The sequence below is a fragment of the Bison bison genome, unplaced genomic scaffold, assembly GCF_000754665.1.
Source record: "Bison bison bison isolate TAMUID 2011002044 unplaced genomic scaffold, Bison_UMD1.0 scf7180017864166, whole genome shotgun sequence".
Lineage (NCBI taxonomy): Eukaryota > Metazoa > Chordata > Mammalia > Artiodactyla > Bovidae > Bison > Bison bison.
The window spans coordinates 733,230-754,482 of record NW_011494738.1 but is presented as its reverse complement, the minus strand read 5'-3'; the positions used below and the strand labels follow the sequence as shown (position 1 = coordinate 754,482).

Here is a 21,253-nt window from a genome sequence, read left to right as displayed (position 1 = left end):
ATCTACAGATAATTAAACTGTGGTTATGTTTTCACAGGAGAACAAAGTAAAAAAAACACATAAAAATCACTCTCCAGTACATGTTTTTAATAACTATAAAAAGTATGATTATCTAAGTGGGATACTTATTTTTTCAATGGAAAATACACCTTGTATTTAAATACTTACGGATCAAAGGACAGAGAGAAGATAAAGGAAAATTAGGTAGGGAAAAGCTTTTGGAATATACATTCTTTTATATTTCTCTTCATAATATTTTCCAAAAACTTTTGAAATGGCATTAAATATTTTAAAGTAAGTGTAGAATGGTCAACCTGTTAAGTAGTGATTTAAGGAAGTAAAGTGAAATGAGTGAAAGTTGTTCAGTCGTGTCCGACTTTTTGCGACCTCATGGACTACGTAGTCCATGGAATTCTCCAGGCCAGAATACTGGAGTAGCCTTTCCCTTCTCCAGGGGATCTTCCCAATCCAGGGATCAAGCCCAGGTCTCCCGCATTGCAGGCAGATTCTTTACCAGCCGAACCACAAGGGAAGCCCAAGAATATTGGAGTGGGTAGCCTATGCCTTCTCCAGTGGCTTTTCCCCGCCCAGGAATTGAACTGGGGTCTCCTGCATTGCATGCAAGGTGGATTCTCTACCAACAGAGCTATCAGGGAAGCCTGATTTAAGGAAGCGGGATAGATAAAATCAGGTACTTATTTTATTAAAAAATATATCTTTTTTCCTCTAATCTACTAAAATATTAAAAAACTATTCCATTGTCTTTTATGATTCATTTCAATTAGTTCTGAACATTTATGTTACATCTGATAATTTTTTTTTTTCTTATTAAGTGAATTTTCTTTCTTCTGGTGGGGAGGTGGGAGGGAGGGGATGTGGGATCATAGTTCCCTGACCAGTGATCGAACCCACACCCCCTGCAGTGAAAGCCTGTAGTCTTAACCACTGGACTACAAGGGAAGTCGCCGAAAGGTAATTTTCTGATTGAGAAAATTCAGTCTTTTTAGCTATCTTAAAAAAAATGAGTTGAGGTTGAAACGGCATTTAAAAAATTGTACTACTTAGGCATTTAATACTATCTTTAAAACAAGTCAACAAGAAACTACCAAAAAGAAAAAAGTACAAAGAGAAAGGAAACATGTTTAATGGAAGATTAAAATGGTGGGAACTTTGGTTAAAGAAAACAGTTCAGTCAGAAAAATCTATTAGTATAATAATCATCACAGAACCATGTTCATGAAAATCTACAAACTGGTGTAGAAAATAAATTTTATCTTAAGAATAATGATTATATGGCATTTCACACATAATCTAAACACCTTATACTTTAAAAATAAATAATGCAAATGTGAAGTTAATACGAGGTTATAATATAAAATCTTACAAAAAGTAGCATAGTGTTTTAGTTGATATTACCTGATTTCAGTTATTGTGGCAGTGTACACTGCTCCAAATTCTAATTGCTGCTCTTGCTGTAAGTACAAAATAAACCATAAGATTCATAAAGAAAACAGTAACAAAAGGTAGGAAAAAAAAGTAACTATCAAAAGCTCAATACTTACATCATCTCTGCAGATATCAGTAATGAAGTCTCTTGCTTCATGCATGGCGCTAGGTGTTGGTGCAAAGATAGAAAACGTTTCTTCATCTACCTGGCTAATAGTGACTCCTTTTAGAAAGATAATTTTACATATTGAAGTTAACTTGCTCATTCCAGTGGAGAAAAGCCTTAAAAGTAAATTTGAGAGCAGGGGGTGACCTGGAAGTAGCTGGGCAGGGTTGTCTGTTTAATCACAAGGAATCACGAAGGGATTTGTTCATCAACAAATACACACGGCACACCTGCTCTGTATCCAACACTGCACTAGGCCCTGGGGATACAACAGTGAACAGTGTCCCTTTTCTTGGTGGGAAAAAACATTAAGTTCTAATTTTGGTTCTTGTGTTTTTAATTAGAAGAAACTATAGAACACTTTCCTCACCGTTTCTTCTTTTTCCCTCTTTTTAGAGTGGTCATCGGATGGATGAGGGATGAAATCATGTCATTTCTCAATCTTGGGAACTGCCTATGGTTACTTGACTTCTTATGCTCCTTCTATAACCTCAAAGCTGGTAAGTGACTAGGTATCCCAAAGATTGATTCCAGAAAAAAAAGCAAATTAAAGCAACTACTTCTACACATATTCTCTAAAGAAAATAAAAGTCTAAATAAATAAGTGAAAAACAGAACTCATAATAAGAAAAATTAAAGAAAACTCTTCTAACGTGAAGTAGTTTTTCTAAATGTCTGATTTTAAAATGTTGACGCAAAAAGGATTAATTCTAAGTCACTCTTCTTGAATATAATTAAAGATGATCGTTTACTAATTAAGAGGCATACACAGAAATAAAGACATGTTGATGTTACATCCTTTTCTCATCTCACTGAAATGTCAGTGTTACATTTCTCATTTCTCAAACATATTTTTGGAGAAACACAGTAGAGGCAAACTTAATGGCAAACTTACATGACTTAAATAAAAAAATCCCAAACTTCGTACAACTCTTACCTGTTTCAGCCTGAAGTTTTTTTAAATGATATCCACCAGGTCCAACAAATTTTGCTCGTTTTGATAACGGAACCTGAACAGTTTCTGAAATGTAGCATAGACAAAAATAGAAATAATTCATATTCATTCATATATATACATATGTATGTATGAACCTAAAAATGTACTGTTTAGTCAAGACTTGGCTAAGACACTTGTACAAATATTTTAGTATGAAACATAAAAACAGTTTACTACATGACTAAAAAAGTTCTTATGTTTCAGATTATCCCCTCAAATTTAAAGTATTTTAACTATAAAAGCATTTAAATTGTTTTGTGTATAGATTTAAAAAAATTTTTTAAATAGCAGTGTACTTCCATATAATGTTTACCTTATCATCAAATCAATAATTTTAATGTATTACCTACAACAGGTCCATTTTCTTTTCTAGATGCTCGAGGTTTTGAAATAGTTTTGTTCATTATCTGTAATATCTCCTTTTTTGCCACTAGAAGAAATAAAAACATAATAATCAAAGTTCTTCGCATCTCAATTACCTTAAAAATTCTACTTGTATTCCCCTCTCCATAAATCCTATCTTGGGGAGGCAATTTGTAAAAACTGAATTTTCACTGGTCATCCACTTTGGTGACAGTCATGTACCTAGAAACTTAATACTTCTTGATTTAGGTTATCACATTAAATTTCATTTTTTAAAGCAGTATTTTAGAATAAGCCTATTTTAAATAATAAGCCTAATGGGCATTATAATTCACATTTAACACACAGACAGTGATGAAAGAAGAATCAGGCATACTGGCTTGGCGTACCTGAGGCTTGCTGAATGGCCTCCATTACAATTTTTATTGGTATTCCAGGTAATTTGATGTCAGCCTAATATGGAAGAGCCAAAAAATTATATAAATATTGATTTCTGATATAATTAAACTATTTAAAAATAAAATAGGTTCTAAAATACCTGCAATGCAGTTATTCCTTTAGAAGTTCCAGCTATTTTGAAATCCATGTCACCATGGTAATCTTCAATCCCCTTAAACAATTAAAAAAATTATGATATAATAATAGTTTTAAACAAAAGTGAAACTCACCCATAGTCACTGTAGAGGAATTTTTAAAAATAGCTTCTAAGTGAACTATGTCCTTTAGAACATATATATTTCACATATTAATAAAATAAAAAACTCATGTATTAAATACAAAAAAATATGGAGTTTTAAGTTACATATATTTCATTAGAAAATCAGTTTATTTTTAGATAATGTCCCATAAATGCATAAGGACTAATTTATAATCATCCTAAAGTGAGCCAATATGAATACTCATACTGTAATATTTGTTTTTAACTCATATCCTATAAAATCCAAGGCAGATATGCAGGAGAAAGTTAAGAAGATGGACTTCTATTTTTCCAGCACTAGCATTCTTCTAAGCACTTTGTTTACAAAGTGTGTATAATCTTCACCGTTAAACATTTGAAAATGTGAATATACTTGCCAGAATATCTGTCAGCAAACGATAGTCTTCTATTTCACCTTTGTCAGGACTGTTTTTGGTGACCAATCCTATTGCCACACCTGCCACAGCAGATGAAATTGGAACTCCTGTAATTGAGAAAAGAATTTGTGTACAATGTGCATGTATCTGCCGAACATAGGTTATTCATTGTTCTGTTGACATTTTAATATAAGGGGATGGTGTTCTATATTGACAGTTATCAAAACTAAGTTAGAGGAAGTCAAAGTGAAAGTCGCTCAGTCATGTCCGACTCTCTGCGACCCCATGGACTATACAGTTTGTGGAATTCTCCAGGCCAGAATACTGAAGTGGGTAGCCTTTCCTTTCTCTAGGGGATCTTCCCAACCCAGGGACTGAACCCAGGTGTCCCACATTGCAGGCAGATCCTTTACCAGCTGAGCCGCGATGGAAGCCTTAATAAATCATCTGCCTGCCTCATTTCTTCTTAAATATATAATAAAAGTCCTTTAACATAATTCTTTGTTCTCAACAAAAACTTCTCTAATAGTGGCAAATTTAACTTTGAAAGTAATCCATTTCTTTGTGTTTTGCTTTTGGAGCCTTCTTTTTGAAAAATAATCATGTACTTGATAAATCTTTTTAGCCTGAGTCCTTCAGTCCACTTCCCCATGACAGCACCATTAGATTTTGTGTATCCTCCCAAAAATTATACCCAGGGAATCTAAATGTGAGTCAACTGTCTTCCACAGTGTGTAGTATTTTATACTTTTACCAGCAGTATATGATGCTCCCTGCTATTCTACATTCTTGTTAATTTTTGTTAAATCTTTTGACCTTTGCCATCTGAATGATAAAGATGGTAACTTACTCTTTTTAACTTGATTTCTGTTTTTATTAGTGAAGTTGAACTTTTAAAAAATGTTTTTAAACCATATTTTTCTGTGAACTGGCTCTTCATGGCCTTCAGCCTTTTTCTTACATTGTTGTTAGTCTTTTGTTATTGATTTATAAGAGTTTTTAATATGGATCGACCTTTGTTAAATATGTAGACTGTTACAGTAAATAAAATATAAATATGAAATACATGATAAAATATTATTTTCTAGTCTGTTGATTTTCTTGTGTTTTTTCCTGTATATGATTTTGTATATAATCATAGTTCCTGGATTTTGCTTAGAAAGGTTTTCTTTTTTAAAAATTTTTTTGGCTGTACTGCATGGCTTGTGGGATCTTAGTTCCCCAACCAGGGGCTGAACCCAGGCCACAGTAGTGAAAGCACTGAGTGCTAATCCCTGGATGGCCAGGGAATTCCCTGCTGCTGCTGCTAAGTTGCTTCAGTCGTGTCTGACCCTGTGCGACCCCATAGATGGCAGCCCACCAGGCTCCCCCGTCCCTGGGATTTTCCAGGCAAGAACACTGGAGTGGGTTGCCATTTCCTTCTCCAATGCATGAAAGTGAAAAGTGAAAGTGAAGTCGCTCAGTCATGTCCAACTCTTTGTGACCCCATCAAGAGTGGGTTGCCATTGCCTTCTCCAGGGAATTCCGTAGAAAGGCTTTATTTTTTTCTGTCCAGGAGTTTCATAAAATCTTGTTTAATTTTTTAAAAGGAAGTTTAAAGTTTTGATCACTTGAAACTTATTTGGCATAAAGGAATGTGGTAGAGATCTCATTTCATATTCTTTACGTCCAGTTTTAACTATCACCTATAATGTTGATGACTTAAAAATCTACCCCTCCTACCTAGTTCTCTCTGCTAAACCTAGATCTGTACAACCCATCTGCCTGCTGGATATCTCCAGCTAAATGTCCCTCAGTTCAGTTCAGTTCAGTTCAGTCGCTCAGTCGTGTCCGACTCTGCGACCCATGAACTGCAGCACGCCAGGCTTCCCTGTCCGTCACCAAATGTCCCTGCTGCTGCTGCTGCTAAGTTGCTTCAGTTGTGTCTGACCCTGTGCGACCCCATAGATGGCAGCCCACCAGGCTCCCCTGTCCCTGGGATTCTCCAGGCAAGAACACTGGAGTGGGTCCAAATGTCCCTAATGCATCTTAAATATGTAAATATAAAATTTTAAATTTCAAAATTTAATCACCCTCGATAAAACCCTTTTCTCCTGCATTCCCTGTCTTGATTGAAAGCTATGACATATTAGAATCAACACTTCTTTCCTCATTTCCTTCACCTTAATCAAGTCACAAAAATCTGATTAGAGGTTAATCCTCTAAATAATTTTTTTGTAGAAAATTCGTCCTTTCCTCCAAATACTGAAATATCCCTTGCTACTTTTTTAGTCCAAGTCCACACTATTTTTCCCCCTGGCAAGAGTTTCCCTGTCCAGTTTTCAGATTTTTAGCTCCCCTACCCGCTACCCCAGCTCCTATTCTCTCCCACGTCATCACCTACGTCTGTCATGTAAGCTAGGAATAACTACCCCCAAAAGAAGAGCAGATTCACATCATGCTACTTTTCTCTATAAAATCCTTCAAGTTCCCCATTACTTGCTTTCAGGAATTTTTTATGTAAGTTCTGTGGTCAAAAAGTTTGGGAAATATCCTGTTCCTAGAGATTCAATATTCACATTAACCTATTTAGGTTTATTTAAACCATATTAAACAAACTTGTTTAATCCCGTGTAAACATATTTTTTTTCATAGTATATAACAATCAACATCTTGTGGTACTCTCTTTCATGGAATACTGAGTTGGGAAAATTTCAAACTCCTTACTATAATAATGATCTTTGAAATACAGTCCCAGTGTATTACATCATCACACCTTTCAAATATATTTCAGAAACACACTATACTGTTTCATAACTTTGCACATGCTCCTTTCACATGAAATATGGGCATTGTAATATGCCTGCTCAACAACCATTCAACCTTTAAATTCACATGAAATGTAGCTGTCTCTATGAAGCCAATTATGTTCAACTTAGTTCTTCATCCGTATTGTACATATTTGTATTATCTCTTTGATGTGTTAGTTTTTGTTTTTGTTCCTGTAAACTTTTAAAAAACTGTGTATCCCTGTAGCATAGATAGCGTCTGATGTAAGACATTGCAAGCACTCATGTTATTTGAATTGAATACCATTTGTTGGCTCTTCCCATAGAATCTGACATTCATTCTTATTAACTTCTTTTTCTATTTGGCTCCTTATTTTTTAATGTTAACTTTTTTTTTAAGAGATCAAAACTGTCATTTAACACATTATTCACATACTACTTTTTATTAGTATCTTTTTATTGGCAGACTAGTATTCTTAGTAAATTCAATAACATTTTTAGTCAGTTTTTAAGGACAAGGTTTAGGATGGACCATCTTCAAGCTCCAATTCAGAACTCTGTCCTACCTATGATCAGATTATCTAGTCCTGGCTGCTCACCCTTCAACTAGTTACACAAGGTATACTTATCATCCATTATCAATTTCTGCAGCCTTTTCTGCCAAGGTCACAAACTGCTAAGCTGAGCTCTAGATACACTGTACAAGCCCCATCCTCCCTCTGCTCTGTGGCATGGCTTACTTGGAGTGACTCTCTTCTACCTCCTTGTTAAAATACTTATACACTAGGGTCACTGTCAAGTTCACTGGGTTATTACACTTTACAGGAAATACATATATCTTTCAAAAGTAAGAATTCTTTGTTTTTTTGGTATACTAACCTCCATGATTTCTCCAACACTGCCAAACTGGTTCAGTTATCTTATCCTGAAATTCTCATTACTTAGGATGAATTTTTGTCTAGACCTGAAGATCTGAATTCATTTAGAGCAGATAAAGACTCTCTTGTAATCTTTTATCTTTCAGTTCACCTTTTTCAGGATTTGTTCTGTGTTTTCCAATATGAGATTGTAAGAGTGATAAATGCAAGCTGCATGAGACAGAGCCTTTGTTTTGTTCACCACCAAGTCCCAAGAGTTTAGATCAGTGCTTGGTACAGAGTTAGCATACAATAAAGATTTTTGAATTAATATATGAAGGTGAAAATAGAAATGGTATTTTAACCAGCTACCTTAAATATCAGGTTATGTTTTCCTTCCACTGAACAGAACTAGAAAAGTGCCTTTAATTGCCTTTAGCTTTTTTTGCTTTGCCCTGTTTTAAGGTTTTTAGATAATGGTATCATGGTGGCTCTGTGGTAAAGAATCCGCCTGCTAATGCAGGAGATGTGGGTTCAATCCCTGGGTCGGGAAGATCCCCTGGAGAAGGAAATGGCAACCCACTCCGGTATTCTTGCTGGGAAAATTCCATGGACAGAGGAGCCTATGGGCTACATACGATTCATGGGGTTGCAGAGTCAGACATGACTGAGTTGATTGAACACACATTATACACTTAGACCATTCTTTCATTTCATTCTTCATTGTATCATCCTTTCTTTCTCCTTTTCTGTACTGTAAATGTGAGAACTTATAGGGAACTGTGTGTGGCCTCTTTGTCTTTAGGTTCCTCTTCTCTTTCTTCTTAAATAGCATCACTGGTAATTGGCAGATACTGTTTTCAGAGTCTCTTAACATGCTGCTTCTTTCCTTTTTGGTGTTTCAGATCCAGAGATTATACTGAACCACTTGCAGTCTTCCTTCCTAAAGTTCTGTGTACTCGTCTATGAGTGGCTTTCTTTCCAGGGTTTGCTTCAAATGACTGAAAGATTACATAAATTATTTTCCTTTATGGGTCCTAATACTTCTGTTTGCTAAGCCAATCTTCCTTAGTGAATGGTATCAATTGCAGAGCTCTCAAAAGCCCAAGGGGTCACCAAATAAATAATTTCAATTTATTACTTTTAGCCAAGAATAAGAATTTCAGCAGATACCTGTAGTTGAAACTGTGCTTTTTAATTATCATCCTTCTGGCCTGGTTTGGTAATCTGTAATCTGACTTCTTCAAGTCTTGCTAAAATACAATTTAAAAAAATCCTATATTTTATTACTGATTAAGTCTATATTATATAAATAAGCTTTGGTAGTTTTGAGACATAATTCTTTTACCTGCATCCATTAATGCTAAACTTCCACCACATGCAGATGCCATAGAAGATGACCCTATAAAAACAAAGGAAAATACTTGCTCTAATACTGATTTTTGTTAAATGTAGAAAATTGCTACTGTTATTTCCTTACAATTACTCATTTATAATTTAAATATTCAGTATTCTTTCCTTCTTTTTAAAAGCACTTCCAAGGCAAGCTCTCCTAAACCACAGAGTACAGAGCTGCACAGACAATGTGACAGCCATTAGCAACGTGTGGCTAAATTTAAATTATCTGAAACAAATTCAGTCCCTTAGCTGAATTTAGCACAGCACAGAGAAAGAGAATTTCTGTCACCACAGAAAGTTCTATTGGACAGCAGTACTAGAGATTCTGCTTCTAAGAAACTACCAGAAAAACCAGCATGCCTCTTTTGTTGCTTAACTAGGAGGCAGTTAAAAATAAAGGGCTCTAGCTCTCTCGCTGGGCCATAAGCTATAGCTTAATCACACCCAGTAAAGAACTCAAAGTCCTAGTTTAAATTCTGAACTTTGGTATTTTTTACAAAATATCTATAACCGTCTGATCTAGATAGGCTACATGTTTGAGAATCCTGAGCCCTTTCTGCCTTTAATGATTATGTTACCTTCCCTTGACCTGTGGAATGAGTTTCAATTTAAATTTGACTTTTGGGAATTTCCTGGCAGTTCAGTGGTTAGGACTCTGTGCTCTCACTGCCAAGGCCTAGGTTAAATCCCTGGCTGGAGATCTAAAAGAACTAAAATCCCACAAGCTGCATGGCATGGCAAAAAAAAAAAAAAAAGATAATTTCTCTTGAAAAAATAAAAAAATAAATTTGACTTTTTAAACCCAGCCTTTCTCTCTGATATCTTCTTTTATTTATGATACATAAGTGTCCCCTGCTTAATGGTTCACTATATTTTACCCCCCTTCCTCTTTCCAAGCTGGCCTTGCTCTATGGTTTGTTTATAAAAATAAGGAAACAACCAAAACTTGATCTACTGTAAGAGAGACACAAAGATAAACATTTTTTTATATTGTTTTCAAAACATTAGGTAAGAACAGAGATTCAGACAAGTATATGATTAAACACATTTTTCTCTTGCAGTGGCTTTGGGTACTACAGTAATAAATGTAATGAAACATTACTTATGAAAAGCTAAAACTATAACAGGGAGTCCATTCTTTTTCAATAGGAAAAACGTTTCAAAACCATACCATTTGACTCTAGTACTTCTGATGTGACTCTTATGGTGAATGGAAAATCTTTAGGAATAACAGGATACAGAGCTCTCTCAGCAAGAGCACCTAAATCAGAACAGAAAATAATGAGCAAAAAACAAAAAAAAAATGCTAAGTCTCTTTAATAAAATCATGTACATACAGAGATTTGTACTTACCATGCCCAAGTTCTCTTCTATTTATACCAGTGACTTTGCCAATTTCATTAGTTGCATAGGGAGGAAACTTAAACCAAACAAACAAAAAAAGCACGTACATATACAATTGACATGGAAAGATATCCCATATATATAAATAAGTTACAAATATAAATAGAATCCCTTATTTGTTTAAAAAAAAAAAAAAGGAAAAAAGTACATTCATACACACAGAAAATGTCTGGACCCCTAAGACATATACCAAACTGCTAAAAGTAGCTATTTTTAGTGTTTATATGACTTGGGGTAGGAAATAGATGGTTATGAGGATTTACAACTCAAACTTCTATAATATTTAAATTGTTAACAATAACAAAATACTATATTTTTATAATATAAGAAATATACATTAAAAAAAAATGCACATCAAGGAAACAGATCTTTTCCAATAAGGGTATTACTTTAGCCAAGAATTGCAAACTATTTTATTTGATTGATATACTGTCTTAAAAGAATGTAAACTAGATGTAGTTGTTTAAACTTAAATTTCCTGTAAAAATCTGGAATTCTACTTACTTTAACTAAATATTTTTTACAAAGAGAGATGGAACATGAATCTGATAAAGTCTCTAGATCTAGTGGTCAATTTGCAGGAGATAGACCACTGAACTGTACCATGAGTGCAATTAGCACCCAGGCTGTAGGGAGTACTACAGGTTAGATGGCTCTGGGAGTTCAACAGAAAGACTGTAAAGAAAAGAATATGATGGAGGAGAGACCTGTAGATAAAAAGAGACTTAAAGAATATCAAATTAAAAAAAAAAATGGACAAGACTACACTGTTGTATCTAGGGATGTGTGACAGAAACCCAAGGAAGTGATTACTATTAATATAAAACTTAGAAGAGTAGTTACTTTTAGGGAAAGAAGGTTTTTAAGACTGGGATGAAAAACATGGAAGGACTGACTGGACACATTCCATGACTTTGGTGGTAGTTACAAGGATGTCTGTCTTATGAAAACTCATTAAGTCATCCTTTGTTTTATATGGTTTTTAGTATCTGTATTTTATGATAAAAAGATTTAAAAAAAAAATCAAATAAAATAGCAATACAGCCCGTATCTTTCTCCTGCCTCTGTCCTCACCTCTTTTCCCAATTATCAGCTAGAGCTGTATTTTTTGCAGGTGCCCTTTTTAAAGTCTTTATAAAGATGTTTTTTAAAGACTGCAATGTGCTTTTCAGTTCTTGACCTAAGATTTGCCTTATCAATTATAATTCCTCTCTGGCTTCTCTAGCATCTGTATATATCCCGAACAGGATATTAGGGATTTAAAACCTGTGAGAATCTGCAGGTTTAGATATTCTCTAGCATATATTTTCTACATGAAATATTCTCTATTAGCTATAGCAGATTCAACAAAATTGAGGTGCTGGGATTCTGGGCAGCCAATAGCAGCCACTCAAAAGGCCTGCTGCTGTTACACTAGTCTCCCAAGCTGTGTGCTTCAAATACTAAAATTAAGAGTGCTATATGGCTGTGTCACGTCTGGTCCCTTAGGAAAGCTAATCAAAAACTCAATTACATGTACTGATATCATACATAAAATAATTTAACATTAAATACCTAAGTTCTTTTGCTGCTAATCAAGTAAGTAAAAATATGAACATTTACGTGAACTAAAGGGAGATGGTGATTTGCCAGTTGAAGTATTTGAAAAGCCCCACTTGTTGGACATAGATGTGAACAGTTACAACTCTTTGACTAATACAATATTGTCTACTATACTTTAGCCTTTATGTATTGACTCAGAACAGGATGTTGTTGGTTGGAAAGGTATTACTTGTCTCTCTACTCTCTAAATCCCTCTGCAAGCATTAAAATAAGTGCCCAAACCTTAACAGATATATGATAAAACTGGCATAGTAAAATGTTAATGGCAGGAACCTAGGTGGTGGATATACAGGTTATCTACTGTAAAAATCTTTCAAAATAAAATACTGGGAAAAATTCACCTTACCTCATAGTGCAGCATGAAATTTTTATCTTTTATTCCACTACAAACAAAAAGCATAATATTAAAGATACCATGCAGATATAAATTTATTCAATAAACAATGAAAAAAGATGTAAGGGAATTTAAAAAACTGGTTTTTAAGGAAAATTGGTCTGAAACTGAGTACCAGAAGAATTAGAAGGATGAATGTCAGAGTCAGTTGTGTCCCCTGACCAGGGTTGGGGCTTTTGAAGGAATTCTACACAGATTTAAGAAAACAATTTTGCTTCAAATAAAGACTTAGATATCTAGACTTAAATACTAAGACAATAGACACATTTTAAAGCATTAATAACTAGTGAGAATCCTAAATGTTACAAACACATCATTTAAATCTCAGTTATGATCTTCTAAGTCAAACGTGAAATGAAAATCAATAACTGAAATGATATAACTGAGAACAATCAGAGGATCTGACAGGCAAAGATTTTTTTCAGGGTTTGAAAAGATCGAAAAGAGAACTGTTATTGAATGTACAACATTGGGGAGAATAAAGATGAGAAGAAAAAATTCCTGGAAGCAGGAAACCAAATTTTTTTTAACTGAGGAACACAGGTTCTTGGCACAAACAGTGTTCCCTTTGAGTGGAATTACAAAAGGCACCTCTTTGTACAGAGGATTTAGAAGGTCTTGAGCCAGGGCTGGATCTGTACAACCATAAATTACAGCTTTTTGTAAAGAAACTTGAAAACAAGACATCTCCAGAAGACTAAAGCAATCATTGATGTAGGGGGCTAGAGAGGAGCCTAGGGATCATTAGCCAAATACCTGCACTTTATAAGGTGAGAAGACAAAAGACCAGCATAGATGTGTGATATGTACCACCTCACTTACAGAGGTTATAGACCTGGGACTAGAACGCAGAGAGGTACCGTGGCCAAAGCCAGTACACACACTTATGAAGCTGTGTTGCCTCCTAGAAGAAAGGAGTCAGCATGAAGAAGAACAGGGCAACCAAGTTTTGGCCTAGGTGGGAATTTAAAATACAGAAGTTTAAGAGCTCCCTGCCACAAAGAATCATGATTATGATGAACATTCAAGTCTTATACATGCAGCTACATTGTTATTTTTCTTAGGTACATGAAAAATTATTAGTGATGCTGTCTTGAAGATGGGCATCCCTGGTGGCTCAGTGGTAAAAAAATCTTCCTGCCAAGGCAGGAGACGTGAAGACATTTGGGTTTGATCCCTGGGTCAAGAAAATCCCCTGGAGAAGGAAATAGCAACCTACTCCAATATTCTTGCCTGGGAAATCCCATGGACAAAGGAGCCTAGTGGGCTACAGTTCACAGGGTCACCGAAGAGTTGGACACAACATGGTGACTAAGTAACAACAATCTTGAAGGTACTGGGGATTATCTTTATCAGCTGGGAAGCAGGAAATGGGAGGTGGTCCTTTGGTCATTTGAGACCCTTAATAAAGGAAAGGGAAGCAACCCTGTTAGGCACTGAGGAAAATCTGTGGCTGTGAGTTCAGAACTCTGCTGCAGAAATGTTGGTGTGGACTGTAATATAGATTCTGATCATATAAAATTGATCAACATGATTTTACTGCTGACTTTTTTGGAACAGAGCAGGAGAATCAAGTATTTTTTAAAGCACAAGTTCAAATGTACTTAGAAATAGATAAGTTTTTTTCATTTAACAACTTCCGGATTCTTTTTGGGAACTGGGATTCTTATTATTAATGGAAATAATCTGGAAAAATCTATCCAGAGTAATGATTCTAGAGATAAGAGAATAAACTAAATGTACCCATGTTAGAGAATTAAATGCTTTGTTTGAATAAGTAAGTCAGGAGACAAATATAGCACAGAAAAACCCTTGCAATCACTACTAGGTAAACAGAAAAATTAAGTATAGAGATACAGGCTTTAATAAATAATGATAATATGCTACATGAATTATATATTGTAACATCATAACCAGGAAACATAACTTACTTTATAGCTGTTATAATTCGGTCTGACTTAAAATTGGATTCTAATGAATCAAATGTAACAGTACAAAGCACCTAAAAAAGAAAAAAATAAAATTCTTCAGGCTTTAATTTACTAACAACAAAGATGAAAATGAAAAACATGTGAAAAACTCATTTAGCTTTTAAAGAAATAAGTACATTCTATTCAAAGCTTGCCAAGGTACAATAAACATTTATTCAAGGTACAGTAAACATTAGAAATTATATAATTTACATATACATTTATATGTAAATTTCAATAATCCAGATGTCTAATATCACATAGACTACATATGAAAGGTATTAGGAGTGCTGGGGGAGGAGGACAAGAAGAGGAGTACTTATAAACCTGCCCATAAAGGAATCCTCAAAAAAAGTTCAGCCAATAAAAAACTTCCTGCTTAAAACTGGAAAAAATTTAAAAAAGTCAATCTAAGAAGACTGGAGGGACATAATATAATCCAGAGACCCTACACTGTATCATTCACAACATTCACGATACAACCTACAAGAAAACAGAAGATAGGGGCCCATTTAAAAGAAAAGACAAGAATAGAGACATCCTGAGTGGATTCAGATGTTGGATTAAAAGACAAAAGATTTTCAACAGCTACTATAATTATATTCAAGGACATAAAAAAGAACCAACAGAAATTCTAGAACTGAAAAATAATATAATGCAAATATAATGCAAGAGTCAGTGAATATGAACAAGGATTAGAAGAAACTGCCCAACCTATAGAACAAAAAGCAGGGAAGAAAGAACACAGCCTCCAGGACCTATGGGACAATATCAAAAGGCCTAAACATATATACGGGCAATCCCAGAATGAGAGAAAAGTGAGAATGAGACAGAAAAAATATTTGAAGAAATTACAGCTGTAATTTCTCAAGTATGATGAAAGATACAAATTTACAGGTTTAAAGCTTAGGAAACTCTTAGTAGGATAAATACAAGAAAACCACACTTGTCATAGTCATGCTGCTGAAAACCAAAGACAAGGAAAACCTTGAAAGCACCTGGATAAAACAATAAATTACAGGGACAACGATAAATGAATGAGTCCTGACTTCTCATAGAAAAAGGAAAACAAAAAGGAACAGGCCATTTCTTTGAGTGCTAAAAGATATCAACCCAGGATCTATATTCTGGCAAAAAGATACTTTGTAAAAGATAGACATTTTCAGATAAATGAAAAATAGTAATTTGTTATCATAAGATCCAAAGGACAAAACTAAAGTAAGTCTTGTCAGATTGAAGGAAAATAACAACAAATGGAAACTTGGATCTTCAGGAAGAAATAAAAACCATCAGAAATGTCAAATATGTGGGTCAATATAAAAGTCTATCTTTTTTTCTTATTGTGTAAAATAAAGGTCATAATGTTGCCTTGTAGAGTTGTAAAACATATAACTCAAGAAGTAAATACAGCATAAAGGATAGAATGAGGGGCAAATATACCTAAACGGTTGCACTTTACTCACTTTGTGTGAAGTGGGAAAAATTAACTGTAAAAAGACTATGAAACGTTAAGGATGTATACCATATTCTCCAATAGTAACCATATAAAATAATATAGAAGTATAGCTAAAAAGCAAATACACAAATTAAAATGGAGATCTTAAAAAATATTCAATTAATCCAAAAAGAAGGCAGAAGGAATAGAAAAAAAAAAAAGAGAGAGGGGCTAGACAAAAAACAAATAATCAAATGACAGACTAAATTCAATTAATAATTAAACTGAACCTTAATGAATAAAACACTCCAGTTAAAAGGCAGAGATTGTCAGAATGATTAACAAAAGTATACAAAATATCTTAATGGAGCTATTTAATTTTGGGGAATTCCCTGGTGGTCCAGTGGATAGGACAACACACTCTCATAGTGAGGGCCCAGGTTCAATCCCTAGTTGGGGAACTAAGATCCCACAAGTGACTCAGCATGGCCAAAAAAATAAAAATAATAAACTTTTACTAAAAGGCATAAAAGAAAACACAAATCAAAGAAGACAGGTTATATTTATTGAAAGACTGATTGAAATTGTGAAAATATCATTTTTTACTCATTCCATAAAGTCAGTGCAAAGCCAATCTAAATCACTGATTTAAATGAAGGAACAAAGGTACCAGAATAGCTAAGACAATTTTGGGGGGGAGGGAAGGAAGAATAAAAAGGGAGGTTTTGTCTCTCAGGTATTAAAATATATCCCCCAACTATAATAATTAAAGGAATTTGACACTGGCCCAGGGAACTCACAAACAATGGAACAGAGTATATAGTTCAAAAATGTACATTTTCAATATGATAAGGTGACTACAAATTAATGGGAAAAAATGAATTTGTAGTAAACACTGTTGCAAAACTGACTCACTCTGGAGGGTTTTGCCTCACACCATGTATAGGAATAAACTCCAAGACAGATATAGCTAAAAGTAGAAAGTTAATAGTAGGTGCATAATTCTGTGCCTTTGGAGTAAGGATTTCTTAAAGAAGATCTCAAAGATTTTAGGCTCACTGTAGACAAATATAGGCATGCCTCATTTTACTGTACTTCACTGTATTGTGTTTAACTTTTTAATTATTTGCCAATAACGATTTTTTTTAAAGCAAGCTGAAGGTTGCTTGACCCGGGTTTGTGGCAAACCCGGGTCAAGCAGGCATATCAGCACCATTTTTCCAACAGCATTTACTCCCTTCTTGTCTTCGTGTCACATTGTAGTTAATTCTTGAAATTTTTAAAACCTCCACCAGCAAAAAGATTATGACTTGCTGAAGGCTCAGATGATGGTTAGTGTTTTTTAACAGTATTTTTAAATTAAGGTTTGTACAGTTACTGAAGACATATGCTATCATGTACTACGGACTACAGATAGTTTAAAATGTAAGTTTTATACGTACTGGGAAACCAAAAAATTTGTGTGATTTGCTTTGCTGTGATATTTATCGTGCTGGTTTGAAACTGAACTTGCAGTATATCCGAGGTATGCCTCTAGTAGACTACCACAAACAAAGCTAGAAGGCTTATAATTTGTATGTATACAAATCATACAAATTATGGTCACTGAAAAGGATTCATATTTAAAACACATAAGAATTCACTAAAAAATAGCATGAAAAAGACAGTAAACTATATTTTAAAAAAAGAAAAAAAAATTGGTCAAAGGATATAAGCAGATAATTCATGAAAGAGCAAACCTAAACTAAGGCTACCACTTTGTTGAACTCTAGGGACACTATCTATAGGAGTGCCCTGGAGGTATGCACCCCACAGGGTATGGTTTATACTGTTATCATGTTAACTGGCTATCATATAAAGAGATATTCATTCTTCATCAGGAAATACAAATGAAAGCAATGACATACCACTTTGTACCCATTAGGTGGGCAAAATGAGTGATTTACATAATTAAAATAAAGCTTTTTACCATACATGAAACAGTGCATACAAATATATGTTAAATATAAGAGAACAGGTGCTTATGTAAAGGAAAAGAATAGGACTGACGTTCAGGCTAAATGGAGAAAACAAGTGAGAGCCTCAAATAGACCAACAGTGACAATGTCATAAACTGAGGAGTATGAGTGACTTGGGACTTTGCTGGTGGTCCAGTGGTTAAGACTCCACACTGCCAATGAAGGGGACAGGGGCTTAATCCCTGGTTGGGGAATTAAGATCCTACATGCCATGTGGTACAGCCAAAAAAAAAGTTGGGCTTCCCTCAGAGCTCAGTTGGTAAAGAATCTGCCTGCAGTGCAGGAGACCTGGGTTCAATCCCTGGGTCGGGAACATCTCCTGGGGAAGGAAATGGCAACCCGCTCCAGTATTCTTCCCTGGAGAATCCCATGGACAGAGGAGCCTGGCAGGCTACGGTCCATGGGGTCACAAGAGTTGGACATGACTTATGACTAAAGAGAAAAAGAAAGAGATGAGTGACTGACTTAGTGACTGAAGAGAGAGATGAGTGACTTAATTTTGTATACCTAAGATTAAAAGAAAAATGTAATAAAACTACCAGGTAATTCTAGAAAATGCAGCTAATTCACAGTGATGAAAGTTGCCTAAGGAAAAGGAGGGGAGCAGGAAGAAGAGATCAGACAGCAATGAGGAAATTCTTGGGGGCAACTGCTATGTTCATTATCTTTAAACATATTTTTAAAAAATCAGATCTTCTTCTGAATAGATAATATATTCCATATGCTAAAAACCTACATAAATGTACTTCTATTAGGACTATCTAAACAATCTCGTATTAACAAATAATTGTAGCTTTTTACATATATTACCTGTGTCTGTCCCCTCTGAAATAATGATGATCCGTGAAGAATTTTAAACATATCTACCTCACAATTTATATTCCTAAGTGAAGTCAAATCTCGACCGTCACACCTAGAGTAATAAAGGAAATAATTATTTACAGCAGTGTTGAAAGTCAGAAAAATCACATATTATCTCTTGATCACTACCATAAAGTTCTCTACTTGAACTGCATATCATAATCACCTTCAGAACTTTAAAAAATAATACAGATACCTGGGCCCCATCCTAAGTCCCACTGAATTAGAATCTCAGGGGCTGTGACCCATATACTTGTTAAAAAGCTCTGCAGGTAATTCTGACATGCAGTCATGGCTTTGAAGCAATGCTCTACACATGAAGCCTAGAGAGAGACAGTCAAAACATAACAGAATCCACACACTTGTCAACAGGTATCCATTTATAAAATGAATATTATATAATTATTTCCTGTTATTTGAAGGAAAAAAAATCATAGTTTCTAGCTTTCAGCTAGTTGTCACTTTCAAGGAAACTTGCAGACAGTACATGCTTCAATTCCATCAAAAAAGGATATGTTAAAAAAAAAAAAAAAGGATATGTTTACCTTTTGTACTCATTCAAAATAATACTTCTAAAAACATCCTTTGTAGCAATATTGAAGGATTCTATTATTTCACAGGAATCAACCTCTGGAAATTTTTCTATAGAAGAAAGACAAACCAAAACAAAGATTTTCTCTTTTTGGAAGATAAAATTTCTCTTTAAACTCAGTGTCAAATCAGTTAACTATGGAATTGAGCCAAAGGAGCTGACTGAACATTAGTCCTCTAAGCAAAAGGTTTTAAGTAGAAGAGACAACTATTATACCTTAACTGTACCATTAATGGGAACCTAGTTTTCTTTCTACCAGAACAATAGCGCTTTAAAATCAACTATTTCATTGTTATCTGACATATCCAGCCAACCATTTTATGAGAAGATTTAACTGATGTTTTTAAGAGTAGTCTCCTTCACTGTTTTGCTTTAGGAACTTTTATTTCAGTCCACAAATAGAGGAATAATTTTCTTTATACATTAAAAATCCCTACTGACTAGTTTTTTGTTTTTTTTTTTTTAATAGATTTTCTTTTCTTTATTTTTGGCTGTGCTTGGTCTTTGTTGCTGCATGAGCTTTTCTCCAGTTGTGGCGAGCAGGAGCTACACTTTAGTTGAGGTGCGCAGGCTTCTCATTGTGCTGGTTTCTCTTGTTGTGAAGCATGGGCTCTAGGGCGGGACTGCTTCAGCAGTTGTGGCTCCTGAGCTCTAGAGCACAGGCTCAACAGTTGTGGTACATGGGCCTAGTTTCTTCACAGTACGTGGATATTCCCCGATCAGGGACTGAACCAATGTGTCCTGCATTGGCAGGCAGATTCTTTTATCAGTGAGGAAAGCCCCCTGCTGACTAGTTTTTAGCTAACAGTTATCAAGTTCTTTCATAACCCAGGTATTTTACATGTTTTTATTTAAATACCTTTAATCTTTATAGGAATCTGGGAGATAAATGTTATTACTGTTATCTCTGTTTTACAGAAGAAAAAACAGGCCTGAAGAGAAGCAAGTTGCCTGAGATCACCCAGGTAGTAACTGACAGCTGTGACCAGAATAAAGATGTCTGTCTAGGCTTATGCTTTTAAATGTTAAGCTACTTTATCTTATTATCTTAACAGTTGATTCATGCCAAGTTCTAAGAACTGTTCTCTTAAGCATTTAGTTTATTAAATATAACTTGAAAGTGGGCAGAACATAAGAAATGGCCACAGAGAGGTATATGTGTCTTTTTGTTAGACAGGAGTAATTTTTATACTTTAACTAGGTTGCACTTAGAAAAATAATTAGTAACAAAACATTTAAAGTATTATCCTATGAACCCAGAGAGTCAAGAAGGTATTTGACTCTGTGTTATTACTACTACTTTTCTTTTTTTACTGGAGTGGGTTGCCATGCCCTCCTCCAAGGGATCTTCCTGACCCAGGAATTGAACCCACATCTCTTATATCTCCTATTTTGGGAGGCAGGTTCTTTACCAACAGCGCCACCTGGGAAGCCCCAGGACTATGTATTATTAAAATCACTTTCTTTTTAAATAAGGCAGCAGGTATTCTACAACTTTTTTTTTTGCATTCCCCCCACCCCCCAACTTTTTATTTTGTATTGGGATACAGCCGGTTAACAATGTTGTGATAGTTTCAGGTGAACAGTGAAGGGACTCAGCCATGCATATACATGTATCCATTCTCCCCCGAACTCCCCTCTCATCCATGCTGCCACATAACATTGAGCTGAATTCAATGTGCTATTCAGTAGGTCCTTGTTGGTTATCCATTTTAAATATAGCAGTGTGTACATGTTCCAAACCAAACTCCCTAACTATCCCTTCCCTCCTTCCTTCCCCACTGGCAACCATAAGTTCATTCACTAAGTCTGTGAGTGTCTTTCTGTTTTACAAGTAAGTTCATTTGTATCATTTCTTTTCAGATTCCACATTTAAGGGATGTCATATGTTATTTCTCCTTCTCTATC

The 21,253-nt window shown here is 34.9% G+C and overlaps 1 protein-coding gene and 1 long non-coding RNA gene across 5 annotated transcripts in view; one reads left to right on the top strand and one right to left on the bottom strand.

Annotated features, from left to right (window-relative positions):
- Nucleotides 1-21,253, top strand: part of LOC104989855 — a 166,186-nt gene that overhangs the window by 13,400 nt on the left and 131,533 nt on the right. Inside the window, exons 2-3 of one of the 3 annotated variants that reach the window (XR_825427.1) lie at nucleotides 2,009-2,112; nucleotides 20,264-20,705. This is a non-coding gene — a long non-coding RNA (uncharacterized LOC104989855). Of the gene's footprint in view, nucleotides 1-2,008; nucleotides 2,113-4,446; nucleotides 5,250-20,263; nucleotides 20,706-21,253 lie in introns of those variants that run through there. The other 2 variants (XR_825428.1, XR_825429.1) reach the window with 2 other exon arrangements.
- PNPT1 (polyribonucleotide nucleotidyltransferase 1) overlaps nucleotides 1-21,253 on the bottom strand; it is a 40,087-nt gene that overhangs the window by 3,320 nt on the left and 15,514 nt on the right. For both annotated transcript variants that reach the window (XM_010841652.1, XM_010841653.1), the window contains 14 exons: nucleotides 19,299-19,395; nucleotides 18,703-18,805; nucleotides 14,401-14,471; nucleotides 12,422-12,458; nucleotides 10,423-10,489; nucleotides 10,241-10,330; nucleotides 9,020-9,073; nucleotides 4,047-4,153; nucleotides 3,511-3,582; nucleotides 3,362-3,425; nucleotides 2,956-3,039; nucleotides 2,550-2,633; nucleotides 1,563-1,669; nucleotides 1,417-1,472 (listed from right to left, as the gene is read on the bottom strand). In XM_010841652.1, coding sequence (XP_010839954.1) covers nucleotides 1,417-1,472; nucleotides 1,563-1,669; nucleotides 2,550-2,633; nucleotides 2,956-3,039; nucleotides 3,362-3,425; nucleotides 3,511-3,582; nucleotides 4,047-4,153; nucleotides 9,020-9,073; nucleotides 10,241-10,330; nucleotides 10,423-10,489; nucleotides 12,422-12,458; nucleotides 14,401-14,471; nucleotides 18,703-18,805; nucleotides 19,299-19,395 — 1,093 coding nt within the window. The remainder of the gene's footprint in view (nucleotides 1-1,416; nucleotides 1,473-1,562; nucleotides 1,670-2,549; nucleotides 2,634-2,955; nucleotides 3,040-3,361; nucleotides 3,426-3,510; nucleotides 3,583-4,046; nucleotides 4,154-9,019; nucleotides 9,074-10,240; nucleotides 10,331-10,422; nucleotides 10,490-12,421; nucleotides 12,459-14,400; nucleotides 14,472-18,702; nucleotides 18,806-19,298; nucleotides 19,396-21,253) is intronic.